The 17293-nt window shown below is 37.1% G+C and overlaps 1 protein-coding gene across 16 annotated transcripts in view; it reads left to right on the top strand.

The window, feature by feature from the left end:
* DENND6A (DENN domain containing 6A) overlaps positions 1-17293 on the top strand; it is a 68269-nt gene that overhangs the window by 38276 nt on the left and 12700 nt on the right. For 15 of the 16 annotated variants that reach the window (XM_021069010.2, XM_021069009.2, XM_084988700.1 and 12 more), the window contains 6 exons: positions 51-146; positions 2953-3047; positions 14639-14704; positions 14803-14867; positions 15565-15654; positions 17173-17226. In XM_021069010.2, coding sequence (XP_020924669.1) covers positions 51-146; positions 2953-3047; positions 14639-14704; positions 14803-14867; positions 15565-15654; positions 17173-17226 — 466 coding nt within the window. Of the gene's footprint in view, positions 1-50; positions 456-2952; positions 3048-3323; positions 4955-14638; positions 14705-14802; positions 14868-15564; positions 15655-17172; positions 17227-17293 lie in introns of those variants that run through there. The other variant, XR_014823381.1, reaches the window with a different exon arrangement.

Raw genomic sequence — 17293 nt, 5'->3', positions numbered from 1 at the left:
TCTTTCCTTTTTTTACATGTCCTGTTTTACATGTTCTTCTTGCTCCACAGCTGTATTTCTCCATTAAAGTACTTCAGTGATTTCCGACCTTATTTCACTATTCATGATAGTGAATTCAAAGAATATACCACCCGTACTCAAGCCCCGTGAGTAAACAAAATAACTTTTATTGCCCAACTATTGCCTTTATAACCAAATTATTATTTTGCTAATAATTTAAAAGTTTAAATTTTGAACTTACTGGCAGATTGAGTTTATAAAGGAAGTTGTGAGGAGCTGCTGGTAATAATTTCACATTTTAAGAGTAGTATCTTATTTCCTTTGAATGGACTTATTTATTAGTGGAATTTGTATTGTCACTAATAACTATCCAACTGTACTTTCAGTTCTATCTTCCTTTTCTTGGGGGGAGGGGGGAGTTACATTCACCACATAAGGAGATTCCCAGGCTATAGGTCAAATGAATCGGAGCTGTAGCTGCTGGTCTATACCACAGCCACAGCAATGCCAGATCCAAGCCACGTCTGTGACCTACACCACAACTCATGGCAATGCTGGATCCCTGACCCACCGAACAAGGCCAGAGATCGAACCTGCATCCTCATGAATGCTAGTCAGATTTGTTTCCACTGAGCCGTGACAGGAACTCCCAGTTCCCTCTTCTTTCCTTATTTCGGGACCTCTTAAAACATTAGTTATCTCTTCTTGATCTGTAACTTTCCTTTCCTTCTCCCTCTTCTTTGAATCAGCATATAAACATATAAAAATTTTTCCCAATCTGTAAAAGAAGAAAAAAATACCTTAGCTTTCCCCTTTAATTCCTGCTCTATTACTCACCTTTTCATAGCTAAGTTTGTAGAATAACAACAAAAATTTCCCTTTACCGTCTCTACTTCTTGGTTTCCTAGTTGCTTTTGAGTTCATTGCAGGTTAATTTCTTCATCTCCACTGAAGTTGTCCTTTCCAAAATCATCAGGATCCTTCTCACTGCCTGACCGTATCAGCACATTATTGCCATCTTTTTCCTGCCTTCCCTTTCTTATAACATTTAATCTGTTGACCTTGAAAACATTTGTCTTTGATACTGTCTCACCTGGTTATCTGGTGGTGCATCTCAGTCTCCTGTGCAGATCTCTCTTCCTCTGCCAACCCCTTAAATGTTGGTGTTCTCCAGTATTGTGTTCAGGATTCTGATTTCACACTGATAATTCTTTCTACACAGTCATATCTGTGCCCACAGCTTCTGTTGACACCTATTTACTGATGACTGAAATTTATCTTCCTAGTTCAGTTCTTTGCAAGGTCTTAAACTCTATATCCAGGTTTTTGTTATTATTGGGGTCTTTTGTTTTGTTTTTTTTACCTATTGCCACCCGGACATCTTAATGGCATCCAAAACTAAACATGTGCAAACTGAATTCTTTTTATCTCCTTCTTTTCTTCCATCCCTCTTCCTACTTTCATGAATATTACTTCTTTTTACTTAGTTATCAAAAACCTAAGTCATCATAAATTTCTCCTTCTTAATATGCTCCTCATGAAGTTTTACCAAATTCTGTCAATTGAACATCCTAAGATATCTCTCATAACATTTCTTATTTTCTTTCTGAAGCTCTCTTCCTAATCTTACTGGCTCCAGTCTTTCTCTGCTGTTGCTTTTTCCCAAACCTCTTCCCCTTTTTGTAAAGCATCTTCCAAATTTCCCCCAGAAGAATCTTTCTAATAAGTACATTTTTATTCATGTAGCATTTGTCTACTTGGTTTTCTGTCAGTTTCTGTTTGCGTATGAGACAGCATGTAAATTTCTTAGCATATTAAGTTGGTACTTAATGATCTGGCCAGCATCTGTCCATCTGCTTTTATTTCTGACTATTCATTTTTCCTGGAATGCTCTAGGAATGCCTAACTATAAGTAGTTTTACAAACAGACCATTATCTCATTGCATTGCATTGCACATACTATTCATTCTCCTGCATCACCTTTTCTTCTCTTTATCCACTTGACAGAAACTCCTATTCATAACTTATGTAATACTGTATATCAACTATACTTCAATTTAAAAAAACACATTGGAATTCCCATTGTGGCTCAGCGGTTAACAAATCTGACTAGCATCCATGAGAATGCAGGTTCAGTCCCTGGCCTCAATCAGTGGGTTAAGGATCCGGTGTAGCTGTGAGGTGCAGTGCAAGTTGCAGGCGCAGCTCAGATCCCGTGTTGCTATAGCTGTGGCATAGGTCAGCAGCTGCAGCTCCCATTTGACCCCTAGCCTGGGAACCTCCTTATGCCGTGGGTGTGACCCCAAAATAGCAAAAAAATAAAAGTAAACACATTTTTTTAAAAATTAAGAAGAATAAAAAAACTCATTTGTCCTTCACATCTTTGTGCAAAAGTCATCTCTTTGGTGAGGCTGTCCTTTAGTTCCCTGGTAGATGTAGTTTCTCCTTCGTAGTTATTGTACATTTTATACAACCTTCACGATCTTCTGATTTCTGGCATCCTAATTGGGTGTCCATACCATTTTCCCTGTGTGCTTTTAGAAAGAACATGTCTTTTCATCTTTATATACCTAGTGCTAAACATGGTGGTTGGAATGTAGTTGGTATGTAATATGAGTGAAGGAAAAGATTGTCTATTGTAAGGAGTTCCTATTGTGGCGAAGCAGACACAAATCCAACTAGTGTCCATGAGGATGTGGGTTAAGGATCCCTGGCATTGCTGTGAGCTATGGAGTAGGTCACAGATGTGGCTCTGATCCCGAGTTGCTATGGCTGTGGTGTAGGCTGGCAGCTGCAGCGCCAATGTAGCCCCTAGCCTGGGAACTTCCACATGCCATGGGTGCAGTCCTAAAAAGCAAAAAAAAAAAAAAAAAGAAGAAGATTATCTGTTGTTCATTCAAAATAAATTGTAGACTGATAGAACATTTTTTTTCTCACTTTGTTTTTATGTAGGCCTTCAGTCATATTAGGAGTAACCAACCCTTTTTTTGCAAAAACACTCCAGCACTGGCCACACATTATTCGAATAGGAGACCTTAAACCTGCAGGTATAGTATAAACTTGGTATTCTGGTTTTAGTGTGTAATGTGAATGAGCAGATTTACTTCTTCCTCTCTATTTTCATCTCTTAGTTTCTTTTTAATTATGTCAGTGGCAATCTTCTTGAATAAAAGCATAGCTTCCAAATAAAATGTACAGGTTCCTGGAACTCCTGTTGTGGCTTAGTGGTAATGAACCCAGTTAGTATCTATGCCGACCTGGGTTCGATCCCTGACCTTGCTCAGTGGGTTAAGGATCCAGTGTTGCTGTGAGCTGTGGTGTAGGTCACAGACATGGCTCAGATCTGGCACTGCTGTGTCTGTGATGTAAGCTGGCAGCTTCAGCTCCCATTTGACCCTTAGTGTGGGAACTTCCTTATGCTGTGGGTGCTGCCCAAAAAGAATAAATAAAGTAAATAAAATATATGGGTTCCTGTATGTTTAACCCATCTTATATATGTGTAACCCTCCTACCAAAAAATGATCTACAGTGTTACACATTGAATAAATTATAACAAAGTGAAATCTCAAAAATTTAGCTACATTTTGTATACATATAAGCCCAGTTAAACATGATTTTCCAACAGTGCTTGAGTAAAACCTTATGGAAAGTTCAGATTACTCAATTTGACACAAAATTCTTAGCTAGGACTCCAAATAGGTATTATACATTGTTATTATATATGGTATTAGTTAAGGAAGTGGTCAGAAAGTTGTACTTTCCTTGAAAAAAGATATAGTATACGTCATTTATGGTAGCTGCTTCATAAATGTTTATTAAATGAATAAATGAATCCTGAAGCTGGCAATTTTGTTAACCTAGATGATAATTTAATGGCACCTCTGACATTTTTTGACTGTACATTCCTAAATTTTCCATGGAAATAATTGAGACATGAGTTATATCCAAAATATTTTTTAGTACATTTATGATATGTTACTTTTCTTTTGGCATATAGAGGCATTATATTTAAAACATTATTTAATGTGATTATCTTATAAAATATCCCTTCTGGAATATATGTAAATCTAGATAGACATATTAGAGATAGAGAATAATGTTTTTTTATTTTTTTATATAATGTTTTAAATTTTTTTCATTATAGCTGGTTTACAGTGTTCTGTCAATTTTCTACTGTACAGCATGGTGACCCAGTTACACATACATGTATACATTCTTTTTTCTCACATTATCATGCTCCATCATAAGTGACTAGATAGAGTTCCCAGTGCTACATAGCAGGATCTCATTGCTTATCTGCGAATAACATTTTAAATCATATTATTTACAAATATGAGACTCAGTCTTAGACTGAAATCCTTAGAAGCCTTATGAAAAAGAGAAAAGGGCAAAGGGCTTTACTTTGACACGCAGATCTGTGTGATCTTAGGTAGAACAGCTTCTTTAAGCCTTGAATTCTTTGTCTGCTGGGAGGATTAAACACAGTGCCTGACTCATAGGACTTTGTAAATGTCATGGTCCCTTACTATTTCATTAGTGTCCTGTCTGATTATTAATGATAATTCAGAACACAGCAGTCACTAGAGTCTTAGCTATGAGAAGATACGAAAAAGTATTTTCTTAATCTCAATTTAATCTCGATGTTTACTTTCTTGGTTTTGCCCTAATCTAGACTATGTGATTAATTGTAATATAGTAGACTACTATTTATTGTCTTTTTACAATGTGAAGAGGCTCCCTGTTGGGGATTAAGTAGAGGAACTTTTGCAAAGATCATAGGTAAAATAGCATGAATTGACCTATCTGTTTAACTTTTTAGGAAGCTGCCAAAATGTTTTCCAGAGTGACCCACCATTTTACATTCTTAGCAGCAGTATATGAGGGTTCCTTTGTCTTCACATCCCTGCCAACATTTGATATTATCTCTTTTTTTATTATAATCATTCTAGTGGGTTTGAAATGGTGATTTTTAACATGCTTATTTTGGTGACTAATGATGTTGAGCATGTTTTCATCTACCAGTTAGTTGTTTTCATATCTTTTGTGAAATGTTGATTTAAATCATTTGTCCTTTTTTTTTTTTTTTTCTTTTTGCTATTTCTTTGGGCCACTCCCACGGCATATGGAGGTTCCCAGGCTAGGGGTCGAATTGGAGCTGTAGCCACCGGCCTACGCCAGAGCCACAGCAACGCGGGATCTGAGCCGCGTCTGCAACCTACACCACAGCTCACGGCAACGCCGGATCGTTAACCCACTGAGCAAGGGCAGGGACCGAACCCGCAACCTCATGGTTCCTAGTCAGATTCGTTAACCACTGCGCCATGACGGGAACTCCCATTTGTCCATTTTTAAATTAGGTTATTTGTCTTATTGTTTAGTTGGAAGAGGTCTTCATGTATTTTGGACACAAGTTTGTTTTCAGATATATGACTTGCAGATATTTTTTCAGTATTTGACTTCTCTTTTTGTTTATTTCTTCTTTTTAAGGCCACATCTACGGCATATGGAAGTTCCTAGGCTGGGGGTCAAATTGGAGCTGTAGTCACTGGCCTACACTGCAGCCACAGCAGTGCGGGATGCTTAACCCACTGAGTGAGGCCAGTGATTGAACTCGTACCCTTATGGATCCTGGTCAGGTTCATTAACCGCTGAGCCACGAAGGGAACCCCATCTCTTTTTGTTTTCTTAATGATGTCTTTTGAAATCCAAAAGTACTTAATTTTGATGAAGTCTGGTTTATCAGTTTTTTTCCTTTATGGATTGGCCTTTCCACATTTATATAAGAACTCACTGCCTAACTCAAGGTCACAAAGACTTCTAAGTTTTCTTCTAAAAATTTTATTGTGCTAGCACTTGTATTTAGGAACCACTCCGAGTTAGTTTTTGTGTATGATGTGGGGTAAAACTCTAAAATCATCTTTCTTTGCATGTTGATATCCAATTATCTTAGCATCTTTTGTTGAAAAGACTGTCCTTTGCCACTGAATTGCATTGATACCTTTTTGGAAAATTGATCAGCCATAAACATAAGTGTTTATTTCTGAACTCTTGTTTCTGTTGTATTGATATATATGTCTTATTTTTGTACCAGTACAATGTCTTGATTACTGAAATTTTATAGTAATTTTGAAATCAGGAAATGTCTTTCAGCTTTGTTGTTCTTTTTTTTTTTTTCTTTTTTTTTCTTTTTAGGGCCACATCCATGGCATATAGAGGTTCCCAGGCTAGGGGTCGAATTGGAGCAACAGCTGCCGGCCTATGCCACAGCCACAGCAACGCCAGATCCAAACCGGGTCTGTGACCTACACCACAGCTCACGGCAACACCAGATCCTTAACCCACTGAGCAAGGCCAGGGAAGGAACCTGCAACCTCGTGGTTCCTAGTTGGATTTGTTTCCACTATGCCACATGGGAACTCTTGTTGTTTTTCACAATTGTTTTGGCTATTCTGGGTCTTTTACCTTTCTATATGACATTTAGAATTACTTTGTCAATTTCCACCAACTGGGCAGAAAACAAAAAATCTGTGATTTTGATAAGGATTGTATTTATTTCATAGAGAATATATAATCAATTTGGAGGGAATTACCATCTTAAAAGTACTGAGTCTTCCAATCCAAGTATTTAAAATGTCTCTCCATTGATTCGATCTTCTCTAATTTTTTTCAGCAGTGTTTTGTATTTTTCAGTATACAAGTCTAATGATGATGCTAGGTGTAGGTTTTTCATAGATGACCTTTATCAGGTTGAGAAAGTGCCTTTCTAGTCCTAATTTGTTGAGAATTAGTGTTGAATTTTGTTAAATGCTTTTTCTGGGGAGTTTCTATCATGGCTTGGTGGAAACAAATCTAATTAGTATCCATGAGAATGCAGGTTCAATCCTTGGCCTCACTCAGTGGGTTAAGGATCTGGCGTTACCGTGAGCTGTGGTGTAGGTTGAAAACTCAGCTTGGATCCTGCATTGCTGTGGCTGTGGTGTAGGCCAGCAGCTGCACCTCTGATTCAACCCCTAGCCTGGGAACCTCCATATGTTGCAGGAGTGGCCCTAGAAAGAGAAAAAAAAAAAAAATGCTTTTTCTGTATTTGTGAAGATTATCATTTGGTTTTTGTCCTTTATTAATATGGTATATTAGTTGATTTTTTTTTTTCACAGACACACCTGTGTCATATGGAAGTTGCTGGGCTGGGGTAAAATTGCAGGTGCAGCTGCGGGGCTACACCACAATTATGGCAACACTAGATCCTTAACCCATTGAGTGAGGTCAGGGATTGAACCCACATCCTCACAGATGAGTCAGGTTCTTTTTTTTTTTTTGTCTTTTGTCTTTCTAGGGCTGCACCCACAGCATATGGAGGTTCCTAGGCTAGCGGTCTAATCGGAGTTGTTGCTGCCAGCCTATGCCAGAGCCACAGGAATGCCAGATCCGAGCTGCATCTGCAACCTACACCACAGCCCACAGCAACGCCAGATCCTTAACCCACTGAGCGATGCCAGGTATTGAACCCACAACCTCATGGTTCCTAGTCAGATTCATTTCCGATGTTTCACGACGAGAACTCCGAGTCAGGTTCTTAACCTACTGAGCCACAACAGGAACTCCAGTTGATTTTTTATGTTAAACCAATCTTAAATTCCTTAAGTAAAATTCCATTTGGTCATGATGTATAGTTCTTTATTATTATTATTATTGTTTCACCAATGTTTTCGTTGAGGATTTTTATATCTTTATCCATGAGGGATATTGGTCTTCATCTTCTTTTTTTAAAATTTTTTTGGCTATGCTGGCTTTATGTGAGATCTCAGTTCCCAGACCAAGGCTTGAATCCAGGCCACAGCAGTAAAAATGCTGAATCCTAACACTAGACCACCAGGGAAGTACTGGCAGTTTCTTTTTTTTTTTTTTTTTTTTGTCTTTTTAGGGCCGCACCTGCAGCATATGGAGATTCCCAGGCTAGGGGGTCTAATGGGAGCTGTAGCCGCTGGCCTATACCACAGCCACAGCAACGCTGGATCCTTGACCTGCTGAGCGAGGCCAGGGATTGAACCTGCAACCTCATGGTTCCTAGTCAGATTCATTTCTGCTGCGCCATGACTGGAACTCCAGTTTCTTTTCTTGTGATGTCTTAGCAGCTAATATTTTTTGCTGCTCTGAGAATCCTCTCAGACAGATGAAGTTACCGTTTAAAAGTAGGACCTAGGAGAGTTCCCATTGTGGCTCATCATGTTAAGAACCTGTGAGGATGCAGGTTCAATCCCTGGCCTTGTTCAGTGGTTTAAGGATCCCGTGTTGCTGCAGGCTGAAGTGTAGCTCAAAGATTCAGCTCGGATCAGTGTGGCTGTGGCTGTGGCTGTGGCTGTGGCCGGAAACTGCAGCTCCAATTTGAACCCTAGCCTGGCAACTTCCTTATGCTGCAGGTGCAGCCATAAAAAAATAATAATAATAATTAAAAATAAAAGTAGGGCCTAGGACCAAGCGAGGGGAGCAGACAGTTCTTGAGTTTATTTTTCAAAACAGGGATAAGAGTATATATGAAAAAAATACTAACTACACTTTATTTTAAGCAGACTGTATTAGAGGAGAGATGCTGTGTTCTCTCCTTTTATTTCTGTAAACAGCTTATTTGGACAATATCATCAGGTATCACTTTTTCTATAAGAGAGTGATGATGTTGTATGGAAACATGTTTTATAAACTGTTAGTGGTCCTTGAGGAATGATGATAGAGAATGTCACTGTCCTCAGTTTGGTCCTTGTTCAACTTGTAGAGGTGATACATTGTGAACGGTGATGCTGGGGTGTTTAAGTTGGTTTTGTTTTTCATTTTTGGCTGCCCTGTGGCATATGGAGTTCCCAGGCCAGGGATCAGATCCAAGCCACATTTGTGACCTATGCTACAGCTGCAACAACACTGGCTCCTTTAATCTACTGTTCTGGGTCAGGGATCAAACCTGCAGTCTGGTGCTGCAGAGATGCTGCTGATTCCATTGTGCCACAGCTGGAACTCCATGTTTAAGTAATTCTGAGCAAGACTGTAGTACCTGACTATTTCTGGTACTGGCAGGTCTGTGTGAGCATAGGTGTTAACAGAAGTTGAAATTTTCATTAAGTTTAGCATGTTTGAGACTTTTTTCCACTTAGCTTAAAATTTTTTTATTGTGGCAAAATATATATAACAAAATTTACCAGTTTAATGATTTTTAAGAGTACAATTCAGTGTCATTAAGTACATTCACAGTGGTATGCAACCATCATTCCTCTTCATTTCCAGAACTTTTCATCATCTCAAACAGAAGCTCTATAGCCATTAAACAATAACTCTTCATTCCTCTTATTCCCTAGCCCCTAGTAACCACTATTCTAATTTCTGTTTCTGTGAATCATACAATATTTTTCCTTTCGTGTCCAGCTTATTTCACTTTGGATAATGTTTTCAAGGTTCATTAATGTAGCTTGTATTAGAATTTGTAGCTAATAATGTAGCTCTGGTAAAATATACATAACACAAAACTTACATCATAATCATTTTTTAAGTGTACAGTTTATTGGCATCAAGTACATTGACATTGTTGTGCTACATCTACTTACAGCACTCTTTTCATCTTCAGCGGAACTGAAACTGTACTCACTATACAGTAGCTCCCCATTCATTGCTCCTATCCCACCCCACCAGCCCTTGACACCTACCATTCTACTCTCTGTCTCTATGAATTTGATTACTCTAGGTATTTCATGTAAATGGAATTCTGCTTTACTTGTCCTTTTGTGACTGGCTTATTTCCTTGAGCATAATGGCCTCAAGATTTATCCATGTTGTAGCATGTGTCATTTCCTTCCTTTTTAAGGCTGAATAATATTCCATCATATATATATACCACATTTTGCTTATCTCTTAATGTGTTGCTGGATACTTGGCTTATTTCTGTCTTTTAGCTCTTGTGAATAATACTATAAACATTGGTGTACAAATATCTCCAGTCCCTGCTTTAACTTCTTTTGGGTATGTGGTCATCCCTTGGTATCCACAGATTGGTTCCAGGACTTCCCATGGATACCAGAATACGAGGATGCTCAAGTCCCATAGTCAGGCTTCTGCATCCATAGTTCCATATCTGTGGGTTCAGCCAGTAGCAGATCTTGTAGTACTGTGTATAATCATTGAAAAAAGTCAGAGTATAATTGGACCTGGGTAGTTCAAACCCATTTGTTCAGGGGTCAAGTGTATACTTAAAAGTGGAAATGCTGAACCATATGGTCATTATGTTTAATATTTTGAGGAACTGCCGTACTGTTTTTATTTTACATTCCCACCAGTGGCAACAAGGTTATCGATTTCTTCACATCCTCACCAACACTTTTTATTTTCTATTTTTTTTTAATAGTCACCATCCCCGTGGTATGAGGAGGTATCTTATTATAGTTTTGATTTGCATTTCCCTATAATGTTGAGCATCTTATGCTCATTGGAGAAATGTCTTTTCAAGTCCTTTGACCTTTTAAATTTTTTTTAACTTTTATTTTTCGGTCTTTTTAGGGCTGCGCCTGTGGCATATGAAAGTTCCCAGGCTAGGAGTCTGTAGCCCCTGGTCTACATCACAGCTACAGCAACGCCAGATCTGAGCCACATATGCAACCTACACCACAGCTCACAGCAATGCTAGATCCTCAACCCACTGAACAAGGCTAGAGATTGAACCTCCTAATGGATTAATGGATCCTAATGGAACCATTCCTATTGGATACTAGTCAAATTCATTTCCATTGAGCCATGACAGGAACTCTTTGCCCTTTTTAAAATTGGGTTGGTTTTTTTTTGTTGTTGTTGTTGACTAGTTCTTTATATATTCTGGATAATAATCCCTTATCAGATATATAATTTGTAAATATTTTCTCTCATTTTGTGGGTTGTCTTCTCACTCTCTTGATAGTATCCTTTAATGCACAAAAGTTTTTAATTTTGATGAAGTCCAGATTATTGATATTTTATTGTTTCTGTTTTTGGTTTCATATTCATTAAAATCCATTTGTCTTTTAATTTATGAGTATTGAGTATAGAGGGTAAATATTGAGATATTTTCTGCCAATTCATCTCAAGACCAGGAGCACTACATAGAATGTAGAAGTTATGAAACACAACAGCCCTCCTTAGGATCCTGGCGATGAAAATTCAGGACTATCTGTGGGGGTTAGTAAAATTGCAGAAAAAGTATCTTCTGTAGGACCAGCAGGGAAGGCACAGCGAAATTGAGATCTTGCTCTCCTGGACCTGGAAGTTCATAAATTTACCAGAAACTTACATGCAGTTTTAACGCTGCAGAGGGATCATTCCTCCTATTGTAAAGGGACTACATCTCATGGATTGTTCACCCAAAGTTTTAGTTCATTCAAAGCCGATTAATGAAGAAATGTAATGCTAGGATAATGGTGCTTAACACATATTCTTCAAAGACAAAGTAATTCGCCAGTGTATACTAGATCAAATTATAAACTGAATTTCTGACCAGAAATTGGATTTGATGATTTTATTAAAGGTAAAACATTGGCCTAAGTGTAAAAGATTCTTATGCAAATGTGCAGAGGTGCAGTACATCATTAATTTAATAATGTTAAATTATGTGCATGTACATAATACACATTGAATAAGTATTTTTAATTAAATATATGTGTGGGACTTTAGTTCATTTTTTGGCATTCTTATTTTGTTTTCTACAGGTATTTGACACATACCTTTTAACTTTTTTGACAATAGAAGATGTATCTTTATGACTAATTTTCTTTGTATCTATTATGTACAACAGTGTAGGAATTATGGTGGCTAGGGTTAGAGTTCAGTATGCATCCTACACCTCATGCTGTCCCCTGATCAGAGGGGACTTGTGTCAGTGAAGATTGCTGCACAGGTTGTATTCTTGTCTTTGTCCTGAAAAAAACAAAAAACTGATAATGGTTCACTATATATCTTTATTATTACCTAGAACTTATTGAATGTAAAGGATATATGAACCATATTGCTATGTTATTCTCCTTCCTGATATTTGGTTCCTCACTACTATAAGTTTCAGGAAATAATATGTAATAAATGGCATTGGTAGATACAGGAGTTTCAAGTCCTTTGTGACTTGGAGCAGAAGGAAATAGAAAGTAGGCACAGAAATATTTAGATTTATTCAAACCATTGCAGTTTTGACAAGTGATACTCTGGGTTCTTAGAGTCAGAGGCAGATAAGTGACTTGAATTTAGTTATCTATATAGTTAAATATGTATTAATTCTTCACTTTAAGGGAAAAAATGTTTTACAGATATTACGAAAAGCTACTCTGAACTCTGGAAAGCAAAACCACAAGATAAGATTCAAGATGAGAGACATTTTCATAAGAATTAGTACATGGGAATATGTAGAAAAAATTAACAAACTATGAGCTAATGAATCAAAAACATTCCAGAAACCTGAGTGTTTCTGGACTCTTTACTTTTCTCGCTCTTGGTTTTATCTCTTTAGAGCTTTAGTGGCTCCTTTTCTTTTCTTTCCTTGCTGTGCATACCTTCAGATTCTGTTTCTACCCTGGAGCAGTATTCAACAATGTGTACATTTTATCCTCTAGTTTTTTCTCTCTTTCACTTGATACTTTTTTTCATTACTCAATGAATGTTATTACATTTATGGTTGTACAGTGATCATCACAACCCAATTTTATAGGATTTCCATCCCAAACCCCCAGCACATCCCCCCACCCCCCAGACTGTCTCCTTTGGAAACCATAAGTTTTTCAAAGTCTATGAGTCTGTGAGAATATCTGTTCTGCAAAGAAGTTCTTTGTGTCCTTTTTTTAGATTCCACGTCAGTGATAGCATATGATGTTGGTGTTTCGCTGTCTGACTCACTTCACTTAGCATGGTAATATCTAGGTCCACCCATGTTGCTGTGAATGCCATTATTTCTTTCCTCTTAATGGCTGAGTAATATTCCATTGTGTATATGTACCACATCGTCTTGATCCACTCCTCTGTAGATGGACATTTAGGTTGTTCACATGTTGGCTATTGTATATAATGCTGCAATGAACATTGGAGTATATGTGTCTTTTCAAGTCATGGTTTTCTCTGGATAGATGCCCAGGAATGGGATTGCTGGATCAAATGGTAGTTCTATGTTTAGTTTTCTGAGGAATCTCCATACTGTTTTCCACAGTGGTTACACTAACTTACATTCCCATCAACAGTGTAATAGGGTTCCCTTTTCTTCACACCCTCTTCAGTATTTATTGTTTGTAGACTTTTTGATGATGGCCATTCTGGCCAGTATAAGGTGGTACCTCATATTGGATTTTGATTTTCATTTCTCTAATAATGAGTGATGTTGAACATCTTTTCATGTGTTTTTTTGCCATCTGTATGTCTTCTTTGGAGAATTGTTTGTTTAGATCTTCTGCCCATTTTTTGATGGGATTGTTTATTTTTTTGCTACTGAGCTTCAGAAGGTGTTTATAAATTTTGGGGATTAATCCCTTGTCAGTCACTTCATTTGCAAAGATTTTCTCCCATTCTGTGGGTTTTCTTTTCATTTTGTTTAGAGTTTCCTTTGCTGTGCAGAAACATTTAGGTTTAATTAAGTCCTATTTGTTTATTTTTGTTTTTATTGTCATTACTCTAGGAGGTGGATCTGAGAGGATATTGCTGTGGTTTATGTCAGAGAATGTTTGGCCTGTTTTCCTCTCAGAGTTTTATAGTATCTGGTCTTATATTTAGGTCTGACTGGACAGCCCCATGTAAAAGAATGAAATTGGAACACTACTTAACACCATTCACTTGATGCTTCTTTGTGCAACACAGCATCCCTGCTTAGGAGTCCTATCACCTATGGCTCAGACCTATGATTGTGGCTTCCACCATCACCACCTGGTGGCAGTGTTTCTACTCTACTAAAGCAGAATTGGGGGCAGTACCAGGAAAAAAAATTTTGACTGCTACATCTGCATAATAATAACTTAGGAGTTGCTTTCAATTTTATTTTTTTTCCCCTTTTTTGTTGCTTCTTAGGGCCGCACCGGTGGTATATGGAAGTTACCAGGCTAGGGATCCAATCAGAGGTGCAGCTGCCGGCCTGCACCACAGTTGATGGCAGTGCCAGATTTTTAGCCCACTGAGCGAGGCCAGGGATCAAACCTGCATCCTCATGGATACTGTAGTCAGGTTCATAACCCGCTTGAACCACATTGGGAGCTTAAATTCTATTTACTCTTAAATAGTGTTACATTTGCCACCATATTCAAAATGGTATTTTATTCATATTTAATGTATTTAGCAGAAACATTTTAAACTATAAGTTGAGTGACAAAAAGGGAAATTTTAAAGTAATGATAGATATTAGTAAGAGATCAACTATCCATTTTATGTAATTTATGTAAATTGTTTTTGAAATGCTCTTATAAACCAGTGGTCCCTTTATCTAGTTTTTAAGGATAAGGAATAAACTCTTAAATATTAATTGATGTTGAGAGGAATACCTTAGCTACCTTAGTCAGAAGAATATCCTTGACTAAGTAAATAATAGTCACTGGATTATCAGTCTTAGAAAATTCTAGTTTTGTGATATGTGAAATTCAATTAATTAAACGAATCTTTATGATGTTCCCTTAAGGTGAAATTCCTAAGCAGGTTAAAGTGAAAAAACTGAAGAACCTAAAGACTCTGGATTCTAAACCTGGTATTGACTTTTATTAATTTTTAAATAAATTACTCAGATACCTACTGTTTACCTTATTTTCTTACTGTTCACCTTATTTTCTTTTCTTTACTTCTTAGGAGTTTATACATCTTATAAGCCATATCTAAATAGAGATGAAGAGATCATAAAACAATTACAGAAGGTAATTACATGTTCATATTATTAATTTAAATTTTCTTATTCAGGTATGCAATGTCCAGTTAGGGAATATGTACTTTATATACCAGAATCTCTCTATTGAACGAAAGCATCATAAAAATCAGGAGACTGTTGTAGCAGCAGTTATGGGTTTGATATATGGGGTTACAGCTACCAACTAGTGCCAGTCTTCCTGAAAACTTGAGAGTTACAGTGAAAAAGTTTCGCAGTGTGTACTGTGAGATAGCTTAGCATCTAACATGATAGTTATCATTTTTTAGAAAATGTAAATAGTATTAATATAGCAAGTAAGAAAGAAAGACTGTTGTGAGCTAATACATATCTTTTTGGCTCCACCTGCGGCATGTGGAAGTTCCCAGGCTAGGGATCAAACCCACGCCTTAGTTGCAGCCTACACCACAGCTGTGGCAACGCCAGATCCTTAACCTGCTGTGCCAGGAGGGAACTTCCTGAGCTAATATGGGATGGATGTATTATGTTTTGCTCTAAGGATTTTTTTTTTTTACAGTCTACTGCACAATGAACTTCATAGTAATTTACTTCCAGATGAAGTTTTAGGGTTCTTTTCATGTCAAGTAAAAATACATATTTACGTAACAGCTAAATTTCTATAATCATTCATTGTTTTATATATATTCTCTGACACTAGAGTACGGGTTCTCATTTTTTCGTCTTTTAAGGGTGTACAACAGAAGCGTCCTTCTGAGGCTCAAAGTGTTATTCTCCGACGCTATTTTTTGGAACTGACACAAAGCTTCATTATCCCATTAGTAAGTCAGCATATGTATTTGCTTAATGTAATGATTTATTAAAGGGCATGTGAAAGTTATTTTCATCCATCAAAACCTTATCTTAAATTATTTTCCTTGGACATGTGTTTAGTTATTAAAGTAGAGCCCTTTGCAGGAGACCTAGACTCTATTCTAGTATTAACTGTGTAATTTTGGTAAGTTACTTCCTCTCTTTGACTGTCAATTTCTTTATCTGTAAAATGAGGCTAATTACACTTTTCCTAAATACCTTTCAGGGTTGTTGTGAGTCTTAAATGAGATATCATGAAATATTATATGATTATTGCATATTGCACCTTTAAAAACTTCTGCTGCTTGTTCTTTATCTGATATTATTTTCCTGAGCACAGTTTGATATGATATCCATGAGAATGTAGTTCCATGATGACAGGGGCCTTATCTATCCTGGTCATTATCTTTTCTTTGGTCTATCACATGTATTTATGAAATAAATGACTTGATTATGTACTTATTCTATGAAACTCAGTGGAACATCACATTAAAATACTAAACTAAAAGATGTCTCATAGCGTAAGGCAGTACCAAGACATGGTCCTAGCCTAGACAGTGTATCAGAGAGCCTTGCATAGTTGTTATTGTAAACTATCTAAGAATATTATATAAGGGCAACCTGGAAATCTTTCCTGTTATATTTTGGGCAGAAATACTCTCTTTTAGTTTATAGATATCAGTTTATTTTGTTCCATTTAAATCTACTTGTTTAAATAAGTAAACTTTACTGTAGTGCATAATTAGCATGGATTGATGTTAAGTTCAAGTTGAATTTAATACCTGAATTCAAGTTCAAGCTGTGTGAACTTGGGCAGATTTCTTAGCCTTTTGAAGCCTTAGTTTCCCAATAATAGCTGTCACAAAGGATAACAGCAAGAATTAAAAGAGATCATGCATGTAAACTGTTGAGTATATTTTCTGGCACAAAGTTACTCAATAAGGTTAATTATCACTAAAAATATGTAGTTCCTTGGATTATCTAAGGTTTAGTTAAATTTTTCTTTTAAGTCTGACTTGTTAATTCAATCTAAATTTGACTATATTTGTTGAGAGGAGTGATGGTATTGTTGACATCCATTGAAAGAGCATATGATGAAAAATTTGGAAGCCTACTTTTTTTAAACAGGTCTGTTTAAACATTTTTAAAGACTCTCTGGGTAAGAATACCTTACTTTTTTTTTTTTTTTTCCTGTCTTTCTGCCTTTTTCTAGGGCCGCACCCATGGCATATGGAGGTTCCCAGGCTAGGGGTCTAATTGGAGCTGTAACCACGGGCTTACGCCAGAGCCACAGCAACGCGGGATCCAAGCCGCGTCTGTGACCTACACCACAGTTCACGGCATCGCCGGATCCTTAACCCACTGAGCAAGGCCAGGGATCAAACCTGCAACCTCATGGTTCCTAGTCGGATTCGTTCCCGCTGCGCCACAACGGGAACTCCCAAGAATACCTAACTTTGACTAACTTTTTTTTTTCTTGGATTTAGGAAAGATATGTGGCAAGTTTGATGCCTTTGCAAAAAAGTATTTCTCCATGGAAGGTAAAATACATTCAATAAAATTCATATTTGGGTTCTCTAACTGAAATTAACTCCTGTGAATATATCC

Source organism: Sus scrofa, chromosome 13 (assembly GCF_054392235.1).
Source record: "Sus scrofa isolate SSC_HxYL_T2T_F1_AM1 chromosome 13, Sscrofa_HxYL_maternal_Yorkshire_Landrace_v2.0, whole genome shotgun sequence".
In the NCBI taxonomy this organism is placed as follows: Eukaryota; Metazoa; Chordata; class Mammalia; order Artiodactyla; family Suidae; genus Sus; species Sus scrofa.
The sequence above is the reverse complement of the archived record's forward strand: the minus strand, read 5'-3'. Positions and strand labels throughout refer to the sequence as shown.